This window comes from Pleurodeles waltl, chromosome 7, assembly GCF_031143425.1.
Source record: "Pleurodeles waltl isolate 20211129_DDA chromosome 7, aPleWal1.hap1.20221129, whole genome shotgun sequence".
Taxonomy (NCBI): Eukaryota; Metazoa; Chordata; class Amphibia; order Caudata; family Salamandridae; genus Pleurodeles; species Pleurodeles waltl.
In genome coordinates, this window is record NC_090446.1 from 1346865823 (window position 1) to 1346885867 (window position 20045).

At 45.5% G+C, this 20045-nt stretch overlaps 1 protein-coding gene across 2 annotated transcripts in view; it reads right to left on the reverse strand.

Annotated features, from left to right (window-relative positions):
* Nucleotides 1–20045, reverse strand: part of SYT5 (synaptotagmin 5) — a 413979-nt gene that overhangs the window by 94461 nt on the left and 299473 nt on the right. For both annotated transcript variants that reach the window (XM_069200753.1, XM_069200754.1), the window contains one exon: nucleotides 13772–13891. In XM_069200753.1, the coding sequence (XP_069056854.1) occupies nucleotides 13772–13891 (120 nt within the window). The remainder of the gene's footprint in view (nucleotides 1–13771; nucleotides 13892–20045) is intronic.

A 20045-nucleotide genomic window follows, 5' to 3' on the forward strand; every position in this document is an offset into this window, starting at 1 on the left:
CCTCAGATCCCAATTATTGCATTATGAATGTTAAGAAGTTTGGGATTAGCACTGATTTTTTCTGTAAGTACAACATTTAAAACCATATGCATCCCACACTAAGCTATGGATAAGACTGATGTTTTTAATGACCTAAAAATAAAAGATTTGATGGAGATGAGCAGCAAAATAAGCAAGGCCAAACCTAATCTTAGCTTTACACAACATCAGGCTTTACTACATCATGCAACTTCAGGCACTACAGACTGATAGGAATGTAGCAATCAAATTCTCTGACAAGGGGGTAACATTGTGGTGTTGTCAAGGGAACAGTATGTGGGTGAGGCCTTGAAACAGTTGAGTGTCCTGGGTTGCTATCGGAAGACTGATTTACAGTATTAAATCGATTTCAAGGCAAGACACACTTAATGAATTGTATAATACAGCCATCTTAGAATGGGATGAATTTCAGTTTCTGAAAAAGGAAACACCCACAATTCCAACACTATACCCAGTTACCTAAGGTCCATAAGGATCAGGTCAACCCTCCAGGCTGCCCTTTTATCCCATCTAGAAATAGCATTTTGGAGAATACGTCCATTTATGTTGATCATGTCCTGTATCAACATGTTCAGATTTTGACTTCTTTTGTTAGAGATACTAAGGATTTGTTACTAAGATCCAGAAAATAGAACGAGAAGTATTGTGCCTAATGATCACACTAGACAAAAATTTGCTATATACCAGTATTAGATGGCATATGAGTCTCTAAAAGTTATTTGAGGGCCAAATGAATAAATCTATTGGAATATATGCATATGTTTATACAAATAATAAATAATTCAATAAAAATATATTTTTCTTTGAAAAGAGGTTGTGCATACAAACGCAGGGCACTGCCATAGGCACCTGCTTCACCCCCAGCTATGCTAATTTGGTCATAGGCTGGTGGGAGGAGAACGTGCTCTGGACACCGGCAATGGGGAACTAGACAAACAGCATAGTATTAATCCGCAGCTATATTGACAACATCTTCCTTATTCGTAAGGAAGACGAGGATGAATTGACCACCTTTTTTTTATTAAAACCAATGATTTGAATCTTACATTCAGTTTGTATTACAGTAAAGACACAATTGAATTCCTCAATCTTTGATTAACTATCGTGTGTTCTGTTAGTGAAATGTGTCTTTTCTGGAAAGCCACAGCTGGGAATTTAATACTGCATGCCCAAAGCAACAATCCACGCACTTGTCGATGGAGTATTCCCTAACTTGAATTTCTGAAATCCAAACAGAATTGTGGTTCTCAAGAGAACTACATTACAACCTGTAACAAAATGATGGAGAGATTTAAACAGAGAGGCTATAGAGTTAACATTTTAAAAGAGGCATCAAATCCAGCTAACAAAGCGGACAGAGAAACTGTTGTACAGAAATTAGGTATCGGTGAAAAAAAGAATGATGATACCGGACCAGTCTGCTTCGTTACAATGTACAGCCCACACACCAATTCCTTCAGAGGGATCTTAATAAACATTGGGAGAATATTAAGAATATTGACCTTTACATCACAAAAAAATGGTCTTCCATCTGTCACAGACTGGCACACTGCCACCTCACCCCTCTGACTCATATATGATTGAGTCCATTCAAAAGTTTTTTGCGTGTGGGCACTGCAAGGCCTTAATGTTAAGGAAACTCAGTTCCCATTAAACAGACAGAGATATAAAAAAAATAAACATATCACTTGTAAAACTGATTGTGATTTATGTTATCCTATCATTTGCCCTAGCCAAAAATAATATATGGGAAGCACAACCTTTAGAGAAAAGTAATGTACACTGGGACACATTAGGGCAATAATGAATAAGGATCTGGCATACAGTACTGTCAAACAACTTCATGAGTCATAGAATGGCAAATGGAAAGAACTAATGTTCTTTGGGACTGATATGATTCCCAAGAATCCTTTACAAGGTGATAGAACCAATGCCTTGCACGTTTTGGAATCTAAATATATCATAAATGTTGGATGCACTGTACCCAGGGTGGTGGAAGCCAGTGAGGAAGTACATCTCAAAAATAAACTATGCTTAAAACTAGAAATTATCTTATAAACTAGCTGAACAGTTTGGATGTCATCATAGCGCCCTGATTTTCACCCTGGAAGCGAATAGTTTACAAAATAGTTGCTCGTCTTACATTTAGAACAGAAGACACAATAGTCTACAGTGGCAATGGAACTTGTTTCCATAACCTACTTTCTCTTTTGAGATAACCTAGTCATTCAAGATCCAGTCCTTATTGTGGCATGTTGTGAGAATAGCCTTTGTACTCTGCCTCACCTGATCTGTAGAGAGACCATACTATTGTTGTGATTTGAGATATCCTGGTCAGAGGTGTAATACAGGCATCAGAGGGTAATTTTTGGTCTAGGTTGGAACATGAAACTTGATGTAAAGAAGATGGTAAATCCTGTTTCTGATGGGTTCAATTCTCTTTGTTTATCTAGGAGCATCACGGCTGTGATGGCATATGTTTTGCTGTCTCTCCGAGCCACTCTAATATACAGTCAGACTATTTTGTATTCCCATAACTAGTTAACATCATCCCTACAATGAAATCTGCATCTATTACCTGAGCGTGGGCAGCTCTTTTAGATTTAGTTAACTGTTTGTCCTGGTTACAGCTTTTAATTTTTTTTACCCCAGCCTAGCAATTCTGATTGCTATTAGTTTAAATGACAAGTTTTTCAACATGTCTCTCGACTCCTTTTTTCATTTTTCCCCAAGGCTAGAAAAACTGGACTTACTGACTACCTTCCATATTATTTATTGACTACCCCTCAGATTATCCCAATTTCTAAAGAGTTAAATATGATCACAGGGTATTGCAGTGCATATTGTTGTAAAAGTCTCCATGGAGTAAACAGTGACTGAAGGTGTGATGTTGAGGGGTGATACATCATATTTAAAGAATCCTGCCTGCCCACACTGCATTTGTGTTGACGTGGAATAACTGTGGGCACAGCTGAATTCTGAGCTGTTGGAGTGTTTCTTTGTTCTACTTGGCATTTTTTTTCAGAAAGGAAATCCCAAGCAGAAGTGTCCTTAAAACCAGCATAAGAATCACCGGTCCTCCAGTGGCGTAATGTAAAATGATGCCCACCCTACCTTCAGAATGTAAGGAGGGGCTCAGGAGTCTCCTGTATTTGACAGCTAATAATTAGCCTTGGGCAGAATGGGCCCCCTGAAGGGATGGGACCTCCTTGAGAGATGGGAACCTACCTTGCACAGCATGGGAAGGGACTGACATCTGCTAGTTTAAAGGTTTTGAGGGACCACCATTGGAAAACTTACAGTCCCCCATACCTAAATAAAGCAAGAGAATCCTTCAGCACCTTGTGGAAATGTGGGTTTGGCAAGAAAGGAGTTCTTGTTCTGATGAACTCATAAATCATTGCCTAAAGCATACCACAAGGAAAATGTAACTTACCTTGTAAGCATCTCTTTGTGGTAAGTAGTCCTGTAGATTCATATACTGTGCATACTCCTGCCACCTAGTGTTGAGCTTGGATGTGTGCAAGTTGTTTTTCTTCGAAGAAGTCTATTGAGTCACATGTAGAGTGACTCCTCCTCTTGGTGACAGTGCTCATAGACATTGACTCCATTGTTTGACTGCCTTGCCCACACGGCAGGTAACGATGGAATGTGAAACTACTTGATAGTAAGGGGATGTCCATTCATAAGAAGAAAAGAGAATTAGGAGATACTGCAGTAGCCACAAGTGACCAGAGAGGAGGGTGGTCAAATGTGAATATACAGAATTGCATGTCATGAACTGATGCTTACAGGGCAAGTAACATTTTCCATTCAAGGCATGTATGACTGTTGATACATATGCTGTGCACAGATTGTAAAGCAGTCCTCCCCAAAAAGTGGTGGCTAGCCCATGGGAACTGCAATGGTTTGGAAAAGGGCACAGAGAACCGCCTGACCAACATTAGCTTGTTGGTGGGCTCAAAAATTCACACAGTAGTGTTTTGTGAAATGTGAGGTAGCTGTTTTGCAGAAATCAGCGATGGCAATTTTCCCCAGGAAACTCATGGAGGCTACTCTTTTCCGAGTAGCGTGTGCTCAAGGAGGAGCGAGTGGAACCCTTTTAGCTTTAGCATGGCATGTCTGAATACATTTAACTATCCATCTGGAACTGCCTGACTTGGATATAGACTTTCCTTTATGAGTCTGGGAGAGAGCAACAATAAGTTGGTGAGTCTTTCTAAAAGTTGTAATCCTATCAATGTAGTACATGAGAGCTCGCTTTACATCCAACATAGGAAACCCATTCCATAACAGAGTCTGGTTGAGGGGAAAAAACAGGTAGGTCGACTGATTGATTAAGATGGTACTGAGAAACTACCTTAGGGAAGAATTTAGGGTTAGTGCGGAGGACATACTTGTTCCTATAAATTTGGAATAAAGGTTTTTCCAGGGTTAATGCTTAAAGCTCACTGACATACCTGAGTGAAATAATAGCAATTAGAAAAGCCACTTTACAGGAGAGAAATTGAAGGAGGCAAGTGTGAAGGGGCTCAAATGGAGGGTAATGAGCCGGGTGAATATGATGTTAAGATTCTATGAGGGTGCTAGCGGGACCTGGGTAGAAATTACCCTTTTGAGGCCTTCAATTAATGCTTCAGTAACTGAGATAGATGACAGAGATGTGTTCTCTGTTTTGAAGATTGGTAGCTAGTGTGGCAAGAAGGTGAAGGCTAGGCCTCAAACTTGTAAATTAAGTAAATAACAAACAATGTTTTGTACTGATGCTTTAAAAGGGCCAATTTATTTTGCCTGGCAGTAGCAGACAAACCTTTTCCACTTGGCCGCATAACAGGCACATGTGGTGGGTCTTCAGGCTTCCTGTAGAATACTCATGCGTTCAAGTGAAAGGTTAAGGTAACCAAATTCGAAGACCTCAGGAGTCAAATCACTAGGTTGAGGGACTTGGGATAAGGGTGCCTGATTTCTCCATTGTTCTGCATAAGAAGGTCTGGCCTGTTGGGGGGCCTCTCGTGCGGAACCTGGGAGAGTTCGAGTAGGGCTGTCAAGCCCATGTGGGAGCTACCAGGATGAGAGTGAGGGATGTCTGCCGAAGCCTCCAAAACACAAATGGAAGAAGAGGAAAACGAGGAAAAGCATAGGGAAGTATCCACGACATTGCCGCTGGACTATGGGTATGGGGACTTTGAGACGAAGTTTGGGCTTTGTCTGTTGTTGCGAACAGATCTATTTGAGGAAACCCCCATTTGTGAATGTAATGCAGGAGGATTTGTGGGTGGAGTTCCCATTCAAGGACTTATTGCCTTATCCTCCTGAGGTGGTTGGCAAACTCGTTGTCCATTCCTAGGAGATATTCCACTAACAGCTGGGTGTTGAGGTTTAGAGCCAGGCGCCAAAGGGTCACTAACCTCGGACAACTGGGACAGCTGTGGGAAGCATGTCCCCCCTTACTTCTGAAGGTAGTACATGACTGTTATATTGTCTATCTGGACACGGACAACTTTGCCTATCAGGTGAGGCAGGAAGGCTTTCAATGCTAGGTGAACAGCTAGCATTGTGGAGACCCTATTGTTTGTTGTCCCAGAGACCCTGCTCTACAATAGCCTGTAAATGTGCACCCAGTGAGTGAGGCATCTGTTATAAGAGTCATCTGCTGATAATGGCTCGAGAAAAGGCTGCCCTGCAACAGTTTGTTGGTGTTCCACCACTGCAGAGAGTGATGACTGCGGCAGCCAATCAATACTATATCGTCCCAATGACCCTCTGTCTGAGACTACTGTTGTGCTAGACATTCCTCAATGGACGCATAAGAAGCCTTGCAAGGGGAACTATGGCTATGCAACAAGCCATCATGTCTACGAAACGCATAACTGTCCTTACTGTGAGATGTTGACCGGTTTGGAACAAGGGAGTGGGTGCTTGGAACAACTGGATCCCTGCCGAATTGGAATAGGCTAAACCTCCTTCTGCGTTGAGGCTGTCCCCTAGTTAAGGCTGGATTTTTAGAGGTTTGAGGTGGGATTTCATTGTGTTGATAGTGAACCCTGAATGCTGAAGCAGTTCTATTGTGACTTGCGTGTAGTTTTGGCACTACTGGTAAGTGGTTGCCTTGATAAGCCAGTCATCCAGATATGGAAAGACGTGGACACCCTGTCTGCAGAACTGAGCAACTACTACAGCAAGGCACTTGGTGAATACCTGAGTAGCGATGGTGACCCCAAAGGGTAGGGCTTTGAACTAGTAATACCTGCCACTGACCACAAACCTGAGATATCGGTGATGGGCTGAGTGTATTGGAATATGGAAATAAAAGTCCTTTAAATTTAGCGTAGACATAAAGTCGCCTTGAGGTAGAAGTGGGATAACATCCTGAAGGGTTACCATGTTGAAGTGCTCTGAAAGGGTGCACTTGTATAGGGGCCTGAGGTCCAAGGTGGGCCTGAGAGACCTGTCTTTTTTGGGTATAAGGAAGTATAGTGAATGCATGCCTGTACCTCTTTGATGGCTGGGGAATGGTTCTATAGCCCCTATGAGAAGGAGGGTTTTGACCGTCTCTTTGAGTAGTGTTTGATGTTCCGGTGAATGTCTGTATTTGCGAGGTGGAATGGTGGGAGGTATGGAAGTGTGCTCAAGACAATAACCATGTTGGATAATATCCAGCACCCACCGGTCTGAGGTGATGCTTTGCCATGTGGGAAAGAAGTTTTGTAGATGTCCCCCGACAGGTGTTGTGCGGTCAGGAGGAAGCAGAGGAAAGTCAGGGTTTGGAGGTGGGTGTAGATGCTTTAGGGTAACTACCCTTACCTCTGCCTCTAGAGTTGTTGTCCCTATATGATCCTCTAAAGTAACCCCTGGAGAAGAACTTTTGTCCCTGTGGGCGAGTTGGAGGTTTCAGAGGAGGTGGACTTCAAGCCACCTCAATATGCTGGATGATGAAAGGAACTACGGGGGGCTGCTGTCTGAAGTGGCCCCAATGCTTTTGCCGTTTCTGTGTCTTTTTTTATCTTTTCAAGGGTTTGGTTTACCTGTGGGCCAAAAAGGTGTTCCCCATTAAAGGGCATGTTTAGGACCTTTTGTTGGACCTCCATCTGCAGAGCCATCAATGTCTGCGGAGGAGAATGCTGGATATTAATACCCCTGGGAGGGATGTCAGATGAGTCTAGGGTACAGTGAATGGAGGTATTAGAGATAAGCTTGCCCTCTAACACTCTCTTGACCACTTTTTCTATGCTCCTCAGGGACATATTGGAGGAGCATCTCCATCTTGTCCCAGTGGGCTCTGTCATACCTTGCAAGGAGGCCCTTGCAGCTTGCAATGCACAAGTGATAGCCACATTGTGCTGATACCGTTTTCCCTGCTGCATCTATGCGCTTACTTTCTTTATCCAGTGGCAGGGCATCTCCCCTGGCCTGAGAGTTTGCCCGTTATGGGCAGTGGTTACGAACAGTGCATTGGGTGAAAGCTGACCACTGACTAGCTCTTTAAAAATATCAGGAGTGTGGTGAAGCATGCCCTTAAGCATTGGAAGGGACTGTGTGGCTCTGTGAGTGGAAGCAAGTGTATAGAAGAGTGTCTTCCAGTGGCTGTTTATGAAGTTTCACTTTATGGAAAGAGGCAGCTCTGCTGATTAGTTCTTGAAAGGATGTGGAGTCATCAGGAGGGGATGGGCATATAGGGTAAAGATCCTGGTCCATATCCCCTGGTGGCTCTATTTCATAGGAGTCCCATGGATCCCCTTGTGGAGGAAAGTCGAAAGTGTTCTTCCCTCCACCATGCCCACCCATGACACAACGCTGTGACCCTTGAGCGTGTAATGTTGAGAGGGTCTCCCAGAGAATGAGGTGGTGAAGATGAAGGTAAGGGTGGGGTGATACGCTGTGGTGGTGATGGTGCAAGAGGTAAGGGGCTGGTAGCCTTGTCCGCCTTCGTGCACATTTTTGCATGTGCAGGAGTGTCCAAACCCTCCTGGAATGAGAGCTGGTGTTTGGATGATGGAGCAGTGGAGGCCAAAGGGCAGGTCAAAATGCGTCCTGTATGAGGATGTATCATTACCTGCTTTTTTCTGGAGTCAAGCTGTTCCTGTACCTTGTGGAGGATGGGCTCAACTGCTGCAATGATGTCGGACTTGGAGCGTGATGAAAAAATGGTCTGTTTCTATGCCATTGTTCCGCTTGGTGCTAAAGGGGGTTGACAATGCAGAGGGTCAGCCTGGCACAGAGGATTGACTTGGCGCTGTGGTGGTCAGAGCTGAGGTGCTCGGTTTTGAAGGCTTCTTTGGTGCTGAGCCAGCTCCGGGCAGTGCGTCCGAAGCTGTTGGTCAAGGCCCGCAGACCTGCCTCTGATGTTCCAGAAGAGCTGCATGCTTCTTGGTAGAAATCTGTTCAGCATGGTGTTGGGGCAGAGGAGGTGCCATACTCACAGACTTTTGTACTGGTGAGAGGTCCTCCATCTCAAGGTTTATTTTGATGTCAAACCCCGGAGCTGTTTTCCAGGGAGAAAGCCTCTTCATCTGCAACCAATGACTGTGGGTGTTGTTCCACCTCAACGTCGCCAGGACCAAAAAGGTCTGGTGTTTCTTCTCACTCCTCTGCGACATCTCTAGTCGAAGGACCCGACAGTTGCCAGGCGTCGCAGTCAGCCTTATTGTGTTCTGGCGACAAACAACAGAGGTTACAGTCCAGATATGGGTCAGTCCACGGGTACTTTGCGTTTCGCGAGTAAGCAAGGTAGCGGAAGGGCGTCTGTTCCATCAACATCGAGGGATGGTGGAGAGACATGATGTATACAAATTAGGCCCCGAGAGGGCGAAGCCCAGGAGGGGCTGCGGCCAAGCAGGACCTGGCCTGATCAAACTTTTCAAGGGTCGACCCGCAGAAGATAGCCAAGGAACGTGATTGAATACAATACCAACGTAAGAAAGTAATGTGTGAAACAAAAACAGCACTACAATGTTGTCGACCCAGAACACATCACTGAACCCGACAGAAGAGAGAAAGCAATCTAACAATAGAGTTGATTCCATTGCGCACTATCACTAGGAGGAGGAGTCACTCGACCTCGTGACACGAAAGACTTCTTTGAAGAAAACAACTTGCACACATCCGAGCCCAAAACTCAATGGCAGGAGTTTGCACAGTATGTTTATCTACAGCCACACGTCTTGAACAATGTTTTCCAAATCACTCAATGTAAAGTGAACAAGAATGTTATATACTTTTCACTGGATACATTAGAGATGTTTACGTTTGCAATCCCACCCTCTAGCTAGTTCGAATTTAAATAGCCATAGGTGTAGAAGAGTGATGCAGAGGTTGCGATATTTTGGATTTGGAGTTTTTTAGCCAGAAATCTAAGTTGCTTCAAGTTCCACGAAAATCTTCCAGGGGCATCAGTAGGCATGTAAAGTAAGGAGCTTCAGTTATTGGAAATCAAGCATGTATCTTTAACATGCAACCTGACAAGATGCTCAAGGGACAAAGTAATACTGATATGAAGTATTTTTAAGAAATAAAACTCACTCTCGTGAGTGCTGGTTCTTTGGGGTGCCATGTAGAAGAGCCGCCCAACACCACACCCCTTGTGTCGCCACTGGGTCACCTCCAACAGATTGTTTATTGCAGAACCTTCAGGCAGGAACCCTGACAACATTCCAAAATGGGAAGGGCTGGAAGGCAAAGCCTGGGTCTGGAAGGCCTGTGTAGGGCAGGCCTGCCAACTCACATGGTGCCACCAGGTGTCAAACGATATTGGCCCTCTTCACACAGTTACCCAGTGAAGGGCCAGTAACACATTGTGAGCTCCAGGTGAGCTGGAAAGGACTATTAAGAGAGGGCTTCCACACCAATCTGGGCGCTGGGCACTTTTGAAATCCGTTACACAGCCTCCTACATTACACAGGCGGTGTCAGCAGCCTTTCATGGTTTAGGCCAGGCTAGGAGTGTCCATCCCCCTCTCCAGGCCCGATCTTCCAATATTCCTCAATGGCAGCACAGGCTCTGATGGCCTGGGAGCCACGCCCTCTTTTCCAGGTCAGGCCCCGCCTCCTATTTTACGTGCTCAAATATGTTACTAAGTTGGCCGTTCTAATAAGGCTATTTAGAACTATGTACAAAACGAGTGAAGGTTAAGAAATAACATTATTGTAGATATAATCGAACTTAAGGTAATAGTGAGGCCATTTTACCTAACTCAAAATGGTAAAAAAACATTACAGATCCTCGGCCCCAATAACATCACGAAAACACCTTTGACACTCAACATGCACCATTGTACTTATTACAATAAAGTCCGTTATTAAAAACTCCAGGCTCTTGAATGTTAACACATAGCACTTGATAACCGGTACTAACAACTGGCTTCAAAAACTCTGCAAAAGCTGAAACCATGTTTACTTTATAAACCTTAGCATTAGAGGGGTTGAATTACAGGGGTTGGGAAGCATTCTCCTGGCTTTCAATTGGCAATATAGGGGTAGCAGCTGCAACAAAGAAGTAGCAATTGCTGCTAATATTTGGTCGTAAATGAGGTCGACGTCATGAAATCAGCCATGCCACACAACAAGAGAGGGTCAAGCATGTATTTTTCGAGACGTCACATAAAAGAACATGGCTCTTTCACTTCTGGCCCTCAAGTCGGCTTGGACCACAATCTAGTTTCTACCTCAGTCAAAAACGGTACCACTTGGGTATGAGACAGTGCTTAATTTGTGCTTGTTGTTTCCGGTGCGGGGCACCGGCACCTATTTTTGAGCCTCGAGCATTTACTGCGAGCAAAATACACATTTGGGAAAAACGGAGGAAGAGAAAAACGAAAAAGAATCACAAAGGGAACCCGCAGAAAGCTGCAAAAGTGAGCTGAAGTGGCAGGGAGCGGCTGTAAATGGATTGAAGAGGCACGAGATGGCTTCAGGATTACGCTCAGTATTCTGTGTTCGTACATCTAATTGCAGCAGCCGTGTGTTTGGGCACCGGCACGTTTGTATTGACAAATTAAGCACCCGTATGAGATAACGTTGGTAATTGATTTAAACGTGCCATCAATTTGCTGAAGTACTTTCAGGATGGAGCGTAAGAGAACATTTTGGAATTTTGTGTAGCCAGCAACACGCAGAGGGGTGTGCTCGCTGTTTATGCTTAAAAAAGGGGTGATGTGAAAACATTTTTCCAGGTGCGCTTTTAGCTCTCAGATAACTAGAAAAGGACGAGCCCTGTTCTGCCGTTTGTCTACCTGGCAGTAAGAATTGTCATTTTATTCTCGCATCGAGTGCTCCTGTCACAGGATAACTTAGAAACAAAAAGGCACGTTTTTGTAAGCGTTCGACCCCCTGTTGGAAATTTCATAACACTTTTGCCAGGTGGAAAGACAGAACAAAATGACACAACACGTCTTCATCAAAAGCCTCTGACAGCCTTCCCTACTTATTAGAGTTGGAAGTCCAGAATGTTCCATGACGTCCTAGCCTGAAGCAGCCGAGACGTTCTCTCTTGTCTAGGCGAATAACCATCAGCCACAACATGGCCCGGCGAACACGGGATGGAACGCAGAGCCTGCTGTCCCACAATGCCCCTCACCCGGCTACACTTGTCACCTCCATTTTATTTCCTGTGCAGATGTCCTAGCCAGTTAATTTCTACTGACGCTGAAAGGCTCAAAATACAGCCTCAGCGGAAGTTATAGAAATTAGAGGCCATTTTCCGCTCTTTAGTGTCTTAGCCCAGCCATCACCTATCCCAAGAAAGTGCAAGAGCGGAAGCAACAAGCCTAGCTTCTGTGAGAGGAGCCATAGCATTCTTCTAAAGCATGGGTACTCGCAAACATTTCCCTGGGGGCCGCAAAGTTCTGTCTGTGGCATGCCCGAGGGCTGCACAGATGCCAGTACAGGGAGGGTTGGGGTGATGAAAGGTTGGCGTAGGGGGACGTGAAGCAGCTGCATGGTATGGACAACAACATGAGCCTTCGATGGTTTCTGTGTGTCATCAATGCTCTATTCTCATGCCCCTAGAATTAAAGTCAAAGCATTAACATCTAATGTTAAACATGAGAGGGAAAGAGACACTCATCTGGTCGGTGAATTGCAAAAGGTGAAACTAGAAAACCTGGTTATCAGTCCTGGCATCCCCACTTAACCAAATTGTGTGATCCTAGGCAATTGGTTAATTTCACTTTGCCTCCCTTTTCTTCACTACCACATATAGGAGCCCCTTGACACATACGAGTTCAGGATATGTGCTGTACAAAACTATAATGTTGTTCCAATTATTTAGCAAGACTACACACAAAGTGCACCTTACAGATGAGTTGCCTCTTGGTTCAATAATGGCATTGTTTTCCAAATGGGGACGGCATGAATGTTTCCAAGATCATGTTTGAAAACTATCACTGCTAATGCCTCTAACGCAGTGATATAATCTTATCTTCTAAGGTAAAATGCTCATGCATGTTGATAAAATACACTTTTTTAAAGTTTGCAGAGTTGATCATGTTTCTGCATGTTAAGTTAAGTGCAAGAATTCTTTAAAACTAAAGGTGTTTCTAATGAAAGGTTGTATAGGACACCTTTTCTTCTATATTGATACTTTAATTAACATGTAAATAAAGTATTCCGGTTTGTGTCGCAGCTTTCTGGTTGTTCCTGCGCTGTCAAGTGAACAGCAGCCCAGTGCCACTGTTCACTAGGGGGCCGCAATTAAACATCAGGAGGGCTGCATGCGGCCCGGGCCATACTTTGAGTATCTCTGTTCTAAAGGGTAGGCAATGTTATCCTCTGGAACCCTATAGTCCTTGGCGTTTTTGCTGAGACTGCCATTTGGTGCTGGCAATCTCAAATGTAATGTTTTCTTTCCTCTAGGCAGTGCTCTACCCATGCCCTGAGTGAATGTCACCACTCCACGGTCCATACGCAAGAGTTCGGCTGGTCTAGAGGAACATCAGGAGCTTTCTGGCAAGCCAGTGACCCTGAAAGGCCAGTGTGACTGAGGAAGAGTGTCAGCCGTCAAAGACAAAATTCTGCCCAGTAGCAAAGCAGGCTGCCATATGTAGAAATGTAAAGGGAGCTTTCGTAAGAGGTCAGTCCTTCTGAAAGACTTGTATGACTTTGGCAGATTCAGCCACAAGTCAAGCAAGCTATTCTTGACTCATAATTGACTCCTACATATACAGTGCTCCAAAATGCACCATGTATTTTGCCCTGTGAGAGCAATGATGACTGATGAGACTGTAGCCATTAGGCTCATACTACTAGTCAGATTAGGATGGCCACCTAGTCAGCTATGTATATTCCAGCATTCACGCCCTCATGGTAGATGGACGTCCCAACTGGTTCTATAGGTCATAAACAGGCAGACACTTTTCAGCCATTTTTGACCCACGACTGGCCACTATAAATGCCGATCCTTTGTCAGGCTCACCATTCTCATACGTTTCTCACCATAACCAACCTAACATTGCTCCTAACTTGTTATTTTATGCAATTTGTATTTATAAAGAGCCGCATACAACTGCAAGAGAATGATTATAACCCACCAAGGAGAGTTACTGACTTTTAGTGCGAGAACAAGTACCTACCAGATCCCACCTCCCCCACCAGCCAACCCCCAGCAAAGACGTAGAGTTATCATAACAAAGCATACCTGACCAAAAAGTAATCCCTTAATAACAGGTGCCCACCTTAAACTCACACACCACATGAGCCTATCCCCACCCCTCCAGCTGGGCACCATACTTCTTCCATACCTGGCCATTGGTGAAGTCATAGTCCAGAGAGTACTGCAGTTTGCCCAGCTTCTCGTGTTCCTTTTCTTCTTTCCCATCACCCAGCAAGCTGGGGTCCAGGTCTTCCACGTCCGGCTGAACCTGGAGGGGAAAAGGAGAAAGAAAGATCTTGTGAGAGCTCTGCCTGAGCTATGCACAGTACTGGGAAGTGCGGGTGGTCTGCTCATGAGGATGATGGTATGAGACTGAGGTGGGAGAGAGAGTCAAAGGTTAGGTGAGAGGCTTGTTGAGTGCACACTCTGGTCGTTGCTCATGGTGTAAGAGGAAACAGAGATGTATACAACAAAAGTCTTGGGGCTAATCCCTGAGAGACTGTGGTCCAGTTTCTGTGTTTCAGGGGCTGTTGTCTACAGACCACCAGTATTTCTCCAAGGTATTACAATGCATTATTCTATTTGTGATTTACGATTTGTGTTGCTTAGTGACCAAGTAGGATGCAAGTTAAATACATGTATCAAAGTGACTTTAAATTATAATTATTTTTTTTACAAACAACCTGCTTATTTAGGGAGTGTGTTACCAGATCTGGGTAGCTGACTATATCCTACCTTTTAGAGAACCCAGTGAAAGGGAGGGCAAAAGATGACGAGGAAAGAAGAGACGTGGGTAAGAGTGAGATGAAAGAGTTAGCGAGAGAGTATGAGGGCAAAGTGAGAAATGGATTAAGAGAAATCGCAGAAAGAGCAAAGGGAAAAGGAAAATGAGGGTGCGAGGTACATTGCAAAGGAATGTGAGTGAAATGGGATAAAGGTAGGAAGAAAAAATAAGGGGAAATGGGAGAGAGTAAAGGGTTTAGAAGTTAAACAGAAGACAGTGAGTGAGAGGGATGTGTGTGTGAGAGAGAGAGAGACCTCCTGGCAGTCTTGTGTAAAATCTGAACCTAACTATAATGTCTCTCTCTCTCTCTCGCTACATATATATATATATATATATATATATATATATATATATATGATGATGATTTGGATTTAGAGTGTAGTAGACTTCTGGATAGGACTAAGGTTAAGATAGTGGTCAGGGTTTGGGTTATGTTTAAGTTGAACATTATAGCTGTGCTTATTGTAATGATTAGCATGGCCCTAGATGTGTTTGCCTGGCCCTAGCCACTGATGAATCCCGGTGTTTTACATATAAACACTGTAGTTACATTAAACATTATACCAATGAGTAGCAAAGGAGTACAGCTGCTAAAAAGAACTAGTAAGACTCAGGGAAGCTATGGAATATGTAGTGCAAAAAGCTGTGTTTTGAGCTTTTGTGGAAGGTTAGTTAGGGGTAATTCTTACGCAGTGTGGTGTTTGGTTCCAGAGTTTGAGCACTTGGCACAAGAACCTCTAGGACTAGTGTTTCCTTTCCTCTTGTTTTTCTGAGGCCTGTGTGCCAATACACCTCCTGTTCTTGGTTGACAAAAATGGGTACCTACCGAAAAATCCTGCTACTGCGTTTGCTGGACCCCAGAGTCCATCTCTGCCATTTCAGCCGCAGTTACGATAGGTTTAAGGACAGGGTTCTGGTTACAGTGATGGAGTGTTTAGGACTAGGGTTCTGGTTAGAGTGATGGAGTGTTTTGGGCAGCTCAGGGGGGTCGTGGGTCAAAAGAGGAAATTGTTGCATCCCTGAGCAACACTTTCTTCACTGCTTGAATACCTTTTCAGTCTGTTCAGTTCACATCCACACTGCATTGGTCTTTGTCAACGCTCGAAGAGGCTCCAATAAGGTTGCCAGGTTTGGCGTGAACCTTCCACAGTATATCATCATCCCTAGGAAGCTTCTCACTTAGGATGGCATCTGGTGATCTGGGAGCATGCTGGAGGACATCACCTTTACGTAGATCCAGGTGCAGCCTTTCACTTGAGAACATAAACCCAAAAAAGTAAATGGTGGACTAAATAAAAAAGCATTTGCTTTTATGCAGGGTTAACCCTTGATCTGTCAGTCTCTGGAGTGCACTGGGAAGGCAGTGAAGTAGATGAGGATGTAATTGCTTATGCTGAGTACACCCTCAAACCCGGATAGCATCTAGCGGATGGCATTTCAAAAGACCTCAGCCACTGCGATGCCGAAATTGAGGTGCCGATACCTCCGCAGTCCAACATGTGTGGAGAAGGTCGTTATGTACCTGCTATCTGGATACAGCTCCAGCTGGGGATACCCTGCATTTAAAATGGAGCTTGGAGAGTCAACGGGCGCCATGTAGATAGGCAATGATATCGTCACACCAGATCGCTCTATTGGGTAGCCTTATGTCCACACACAGCCTGATGGACACTGGCCGTTTCGGCTTAATGGATAGACCCCAACACTTTCTCAAGGAATCTTTGTTCCAGCTTGTTTAGTTTGTTTTTCACCAATAGGTGGAGGTGAAATGGCATCTTCCTCTGGCGCAGGGCAGTTGGTTGAACTGTTTGACTTGGAATAGCTGTGGGAGGTCCTTCAGGATGTTGTGGATGCCTCTGGCAAATAACACTAACACCAGTTCTTCTGCTGTCTGGCAGCCTGGCAATGTGCTACTGCCTTCTTTCATTGCATGTAACATAGTCTTTTTCCGGACTTCCACAATGGCCACTTTTACTTGAATGGAACCAGCCAGCACAAAATGTCCTCCAACTTGATCCTCGGCTGGTGGAGAATGAGACAGCATAGGCCAGCTTTGGGTGAGTTGCATCCGTTCTTCCTTCTGTTGGTCATCATCCACACAGGTACCAGCCAGGGCACTGAGGCGCACATGGAAGACATCAATTATTTTATATTCCCGCTGGCAGTCTTGTTGCAGTTTAAATCACCCACTGTCAAGACTAGTTAGGAGTCAAAGTAGGGGCCGTCACAGCTGCATCATAGTCCTGGTCATCCCCGCATTAGGAAGGATCTGGAACGGTAGGTATATCTCCTCACCTCCAAAGTGGAGCAGCAGGGACCTCTTCACAGTACCGACTGTCTCACAGCATGGTGCCAGCGTCTCTGGGTCAATCAACTCACTGAATGGCTGCAGGACTGGCAGTGCCGCATGGACAGTAGGACCCGGAGGTGGTGGTTGTTGGGCCACAGGTGCCAGCCACTGGTTATCACCCATAGTGGTGTCATACCGTCAATCATATTGGGGGTGTGCTTATACCTTAGGTAGCCCAGCTTGGTACAGCTGTAGGCACCAGTGAGGGAGAAAGACGGGCAGTATGCACACAATCGTCCATTCACCACTGTACCTGGCTGCAGCGATACCCTAAGGCGGGGCTGTGTGGAGAAGAAAGTTCTGGGCTCATAGAGAGGACCTTCTTGGGGGCGCTCCATGCAGGTGATACATTGATGTAGGGTGCTGCTTGCCTGGTCTACCGTTCACAGATGCTGTCCTTGCACCACAGAAGGTTGGGTAGCACCGAGAGGCTAGAAGCTGCGGTATTTTCTTGCCCCTAGCAGGTGGCACCATCATGAGCAGTTCTGCTCCGACAAGGATGGCCGCAGGCATCGGGCAGGAAGGACCACAGGAGCCGGTACAACAGAACACTACCTCCCTCACTGCAGCGCAGTGCTGCCAGCCAGTCGCACCACACGAGGTGAGGTGGACGTGGAATGCTCGCGTGCCGATGGGCGGCACACAGCAGGTGGGCTCTACATTGTCACAAGTTGTTGTGACTGGCAACCGTTGCAGCCCAACCGCGTAAGTATAACTGACTGGGGGGTTGCTTCACTGCTGGCCGTGACCCCCGATAGGCATGGGGAGTAGACCTCGCCACTAGTGCTGCCCTGAAGACAAGTAACCACATTTTCATTGCCAGTGTTGGTGAAAGCCTCATGAGTCTTCACCACTTCTTATTTATACTCTTGGCCACTCTTGGCTGAGAGGTGCGTGCACATGTCACCACCCTGCCTGTAAGGGCCAGGTGGTACTCTACGGTGTAAAAGTGAGCAGACGGCCACTCTCAGTGGTGTGACTTTTGACATCTGTGGGTTTGACACATAATATTCCACCCCATTCTGTGAATCCAAAACATTGTGTGGTGTTTTTAACTAAGACTTTTTGGTCGTTTAATACCTTGTCATCTATCTTGAATTAATTTTCCGACCTGCACAAGCTAAAGAATCTGCCCTGCCCCAGAGTTTTTCCACCCAAAGACACTACAAAGAGAAAACTCCATTCACAATCCATTTCCTTTCCCGCTCCATATACAAATACATATGAAACTCAAGGTTACGTTATACTTCTTCTGTCTGAACAAGACAGGAAGCCTGCCCAGAAAGATGGACTCATTTTTGCAGGTAAGAGTTATGCTAACGGGTCAAGTGTGCGCAGTGATCTTGGCGGCACTTAGCGATCAATATCCAAGCTTAAGGCAGCTGTGCGAAGCCAGCGCCTAATGCTATTACCACGCTTGAGGGCCTCTGCCTGCGATTCATAGCGGTTACCTCTCAAAGTGGTCTCTGTGTTTATCTTAGAGCTGTGCACCTGCTGCTTGGGTTCTTTATCTGCAATAGTCCAGCGAGATTTCCAAACAGCCACAGGTAAACAAGTGACAGGACCATTCTCTGTCAGATGTAATTAGGCAGAGCTCGAAGATGGAGCACAAGAAATGCTTTGCAAAAGCAGAGGCAAGGTGAGGAGGAAGGAAAATACTACAGAGTGTAATATTGTGGTACACTCCCAGAGTGAAGAGAGTGAACCACTATTGAAGGGATGTTAGTGGATGGGATCCCAAGGTACAGGAGTACTGTGTGGTATGAACGGAAGTGACGTCCAGAAGGTAATAAAGAGGTCCGCCCAGTTTCGGACGGACAGTGAACAGTCAACATTTGTGACTGGTGTTTCTTCTGCTCGCTGTCCTGCTTACTGCGCATAGTCTTGCGGCCGCACAATAACAATGGCGACAAAGTTTGTGTTTGCCACATGGAAAGCCCATCCTATCCCGAGTGCTTGACCTGGTCGCCTGTGTCTGTTGACTATGCAGTGCCCGAGGCTGAGGGGGCAATGTAGGGGTCTTCTCTGTTAGGCAGTGAGCCAGAAGGCGAAGGCAAAGGGCATGGCACTACTTTTGACCACGAGGTGATGTGGTTCCCTCAAAGTGCCCCCCACTGAGCACCTATGTTGCTAAGGTTCAGCGCATTTCATCAACCAGCCTATTTTACCTGCATGTGTGGTGTTTTTTCAGGCCCCGTCTCTTGTCTTTTCATCTCATACAGAGATCTATCTCTCCCTGCAGGCTCTATGAACATTCAAATCCATATGGACCAACACATACATGACAAAACACTCTGCCTAAATGAAGCAGACTCTTGAGAGGTGACTGCCCCACGAGCCACCATTGTGACCTTCATGACTCACAGACCCGGATTATGCAGAGTTTCCTCAGTATCCAGGAGAAGACAAGCGTACACTGGCCCCATTGACACAAAGTTCCAAATGGAAGCTATGGGAGGAGCGTCTGAAACTGTGCGCCGCTGCCACTGGGGTGGCCACTGAATGCTGAAGGGAACTACTCCTCTACCTTGCAGGGGCAAACGTTTATAAATGTATCACACCCTCCTGGAAGCCAGACACACACATGTATGCTAAGATAATCACAGCCCTTAACGCCTATTTTGAATCCATGGCAAATCCCGACCATGAGAGTTTCATCTTCGGTCAGGCCCATCAGGAGCCAGAGGACTCGCTAAGCACTTCCACACCCAGCTGAAAGAACCTGCGTTGACCAGCACTTTCACAAACTAACTGGATGAGATCCGCGTGCAGATCATGCAAGGGTGCGCCTCCTTCAAGCTCAGAGAACATATCTTGCAGGTACCAGGGATGTCGCTGAAAGACATCCTCACTCTAGGCTCCTCTAAGGAAATATAAAAGGCAAGGGCTTCCCATATGGAGGCAGTGTTGACTAAGCTGAAGTGGAACCTGTCTACCTTGTGGTAGCCATGAAGTACAATCCTAGAAGCAAGCCATGCCCACTGTCTCGAGGGTCTTGTGGTTCCTGTAGTGGCCCATGCACCGCCTAGCTAAATGCCCAGCACAGGGAAAAACCTGTATGACATGCAAGAAAGTAAACCACTTTGCCAAAGTGTACAGCTCGAACTGACATGCAAAGGCTGTTAAAAAAATAGCTGTTAATATAGTTGCGGGCACGGAAGCTAGGGCTGACCAGGAGGAGCTTATGGACAAAGACAATGACAACGTGGTGGCTGTAGTTCACACAGTGTTGCAGTCAGACTGCTCTGCCCCTAGACAAAGCCCCCACCAATGTGCAGAATCCTAGTA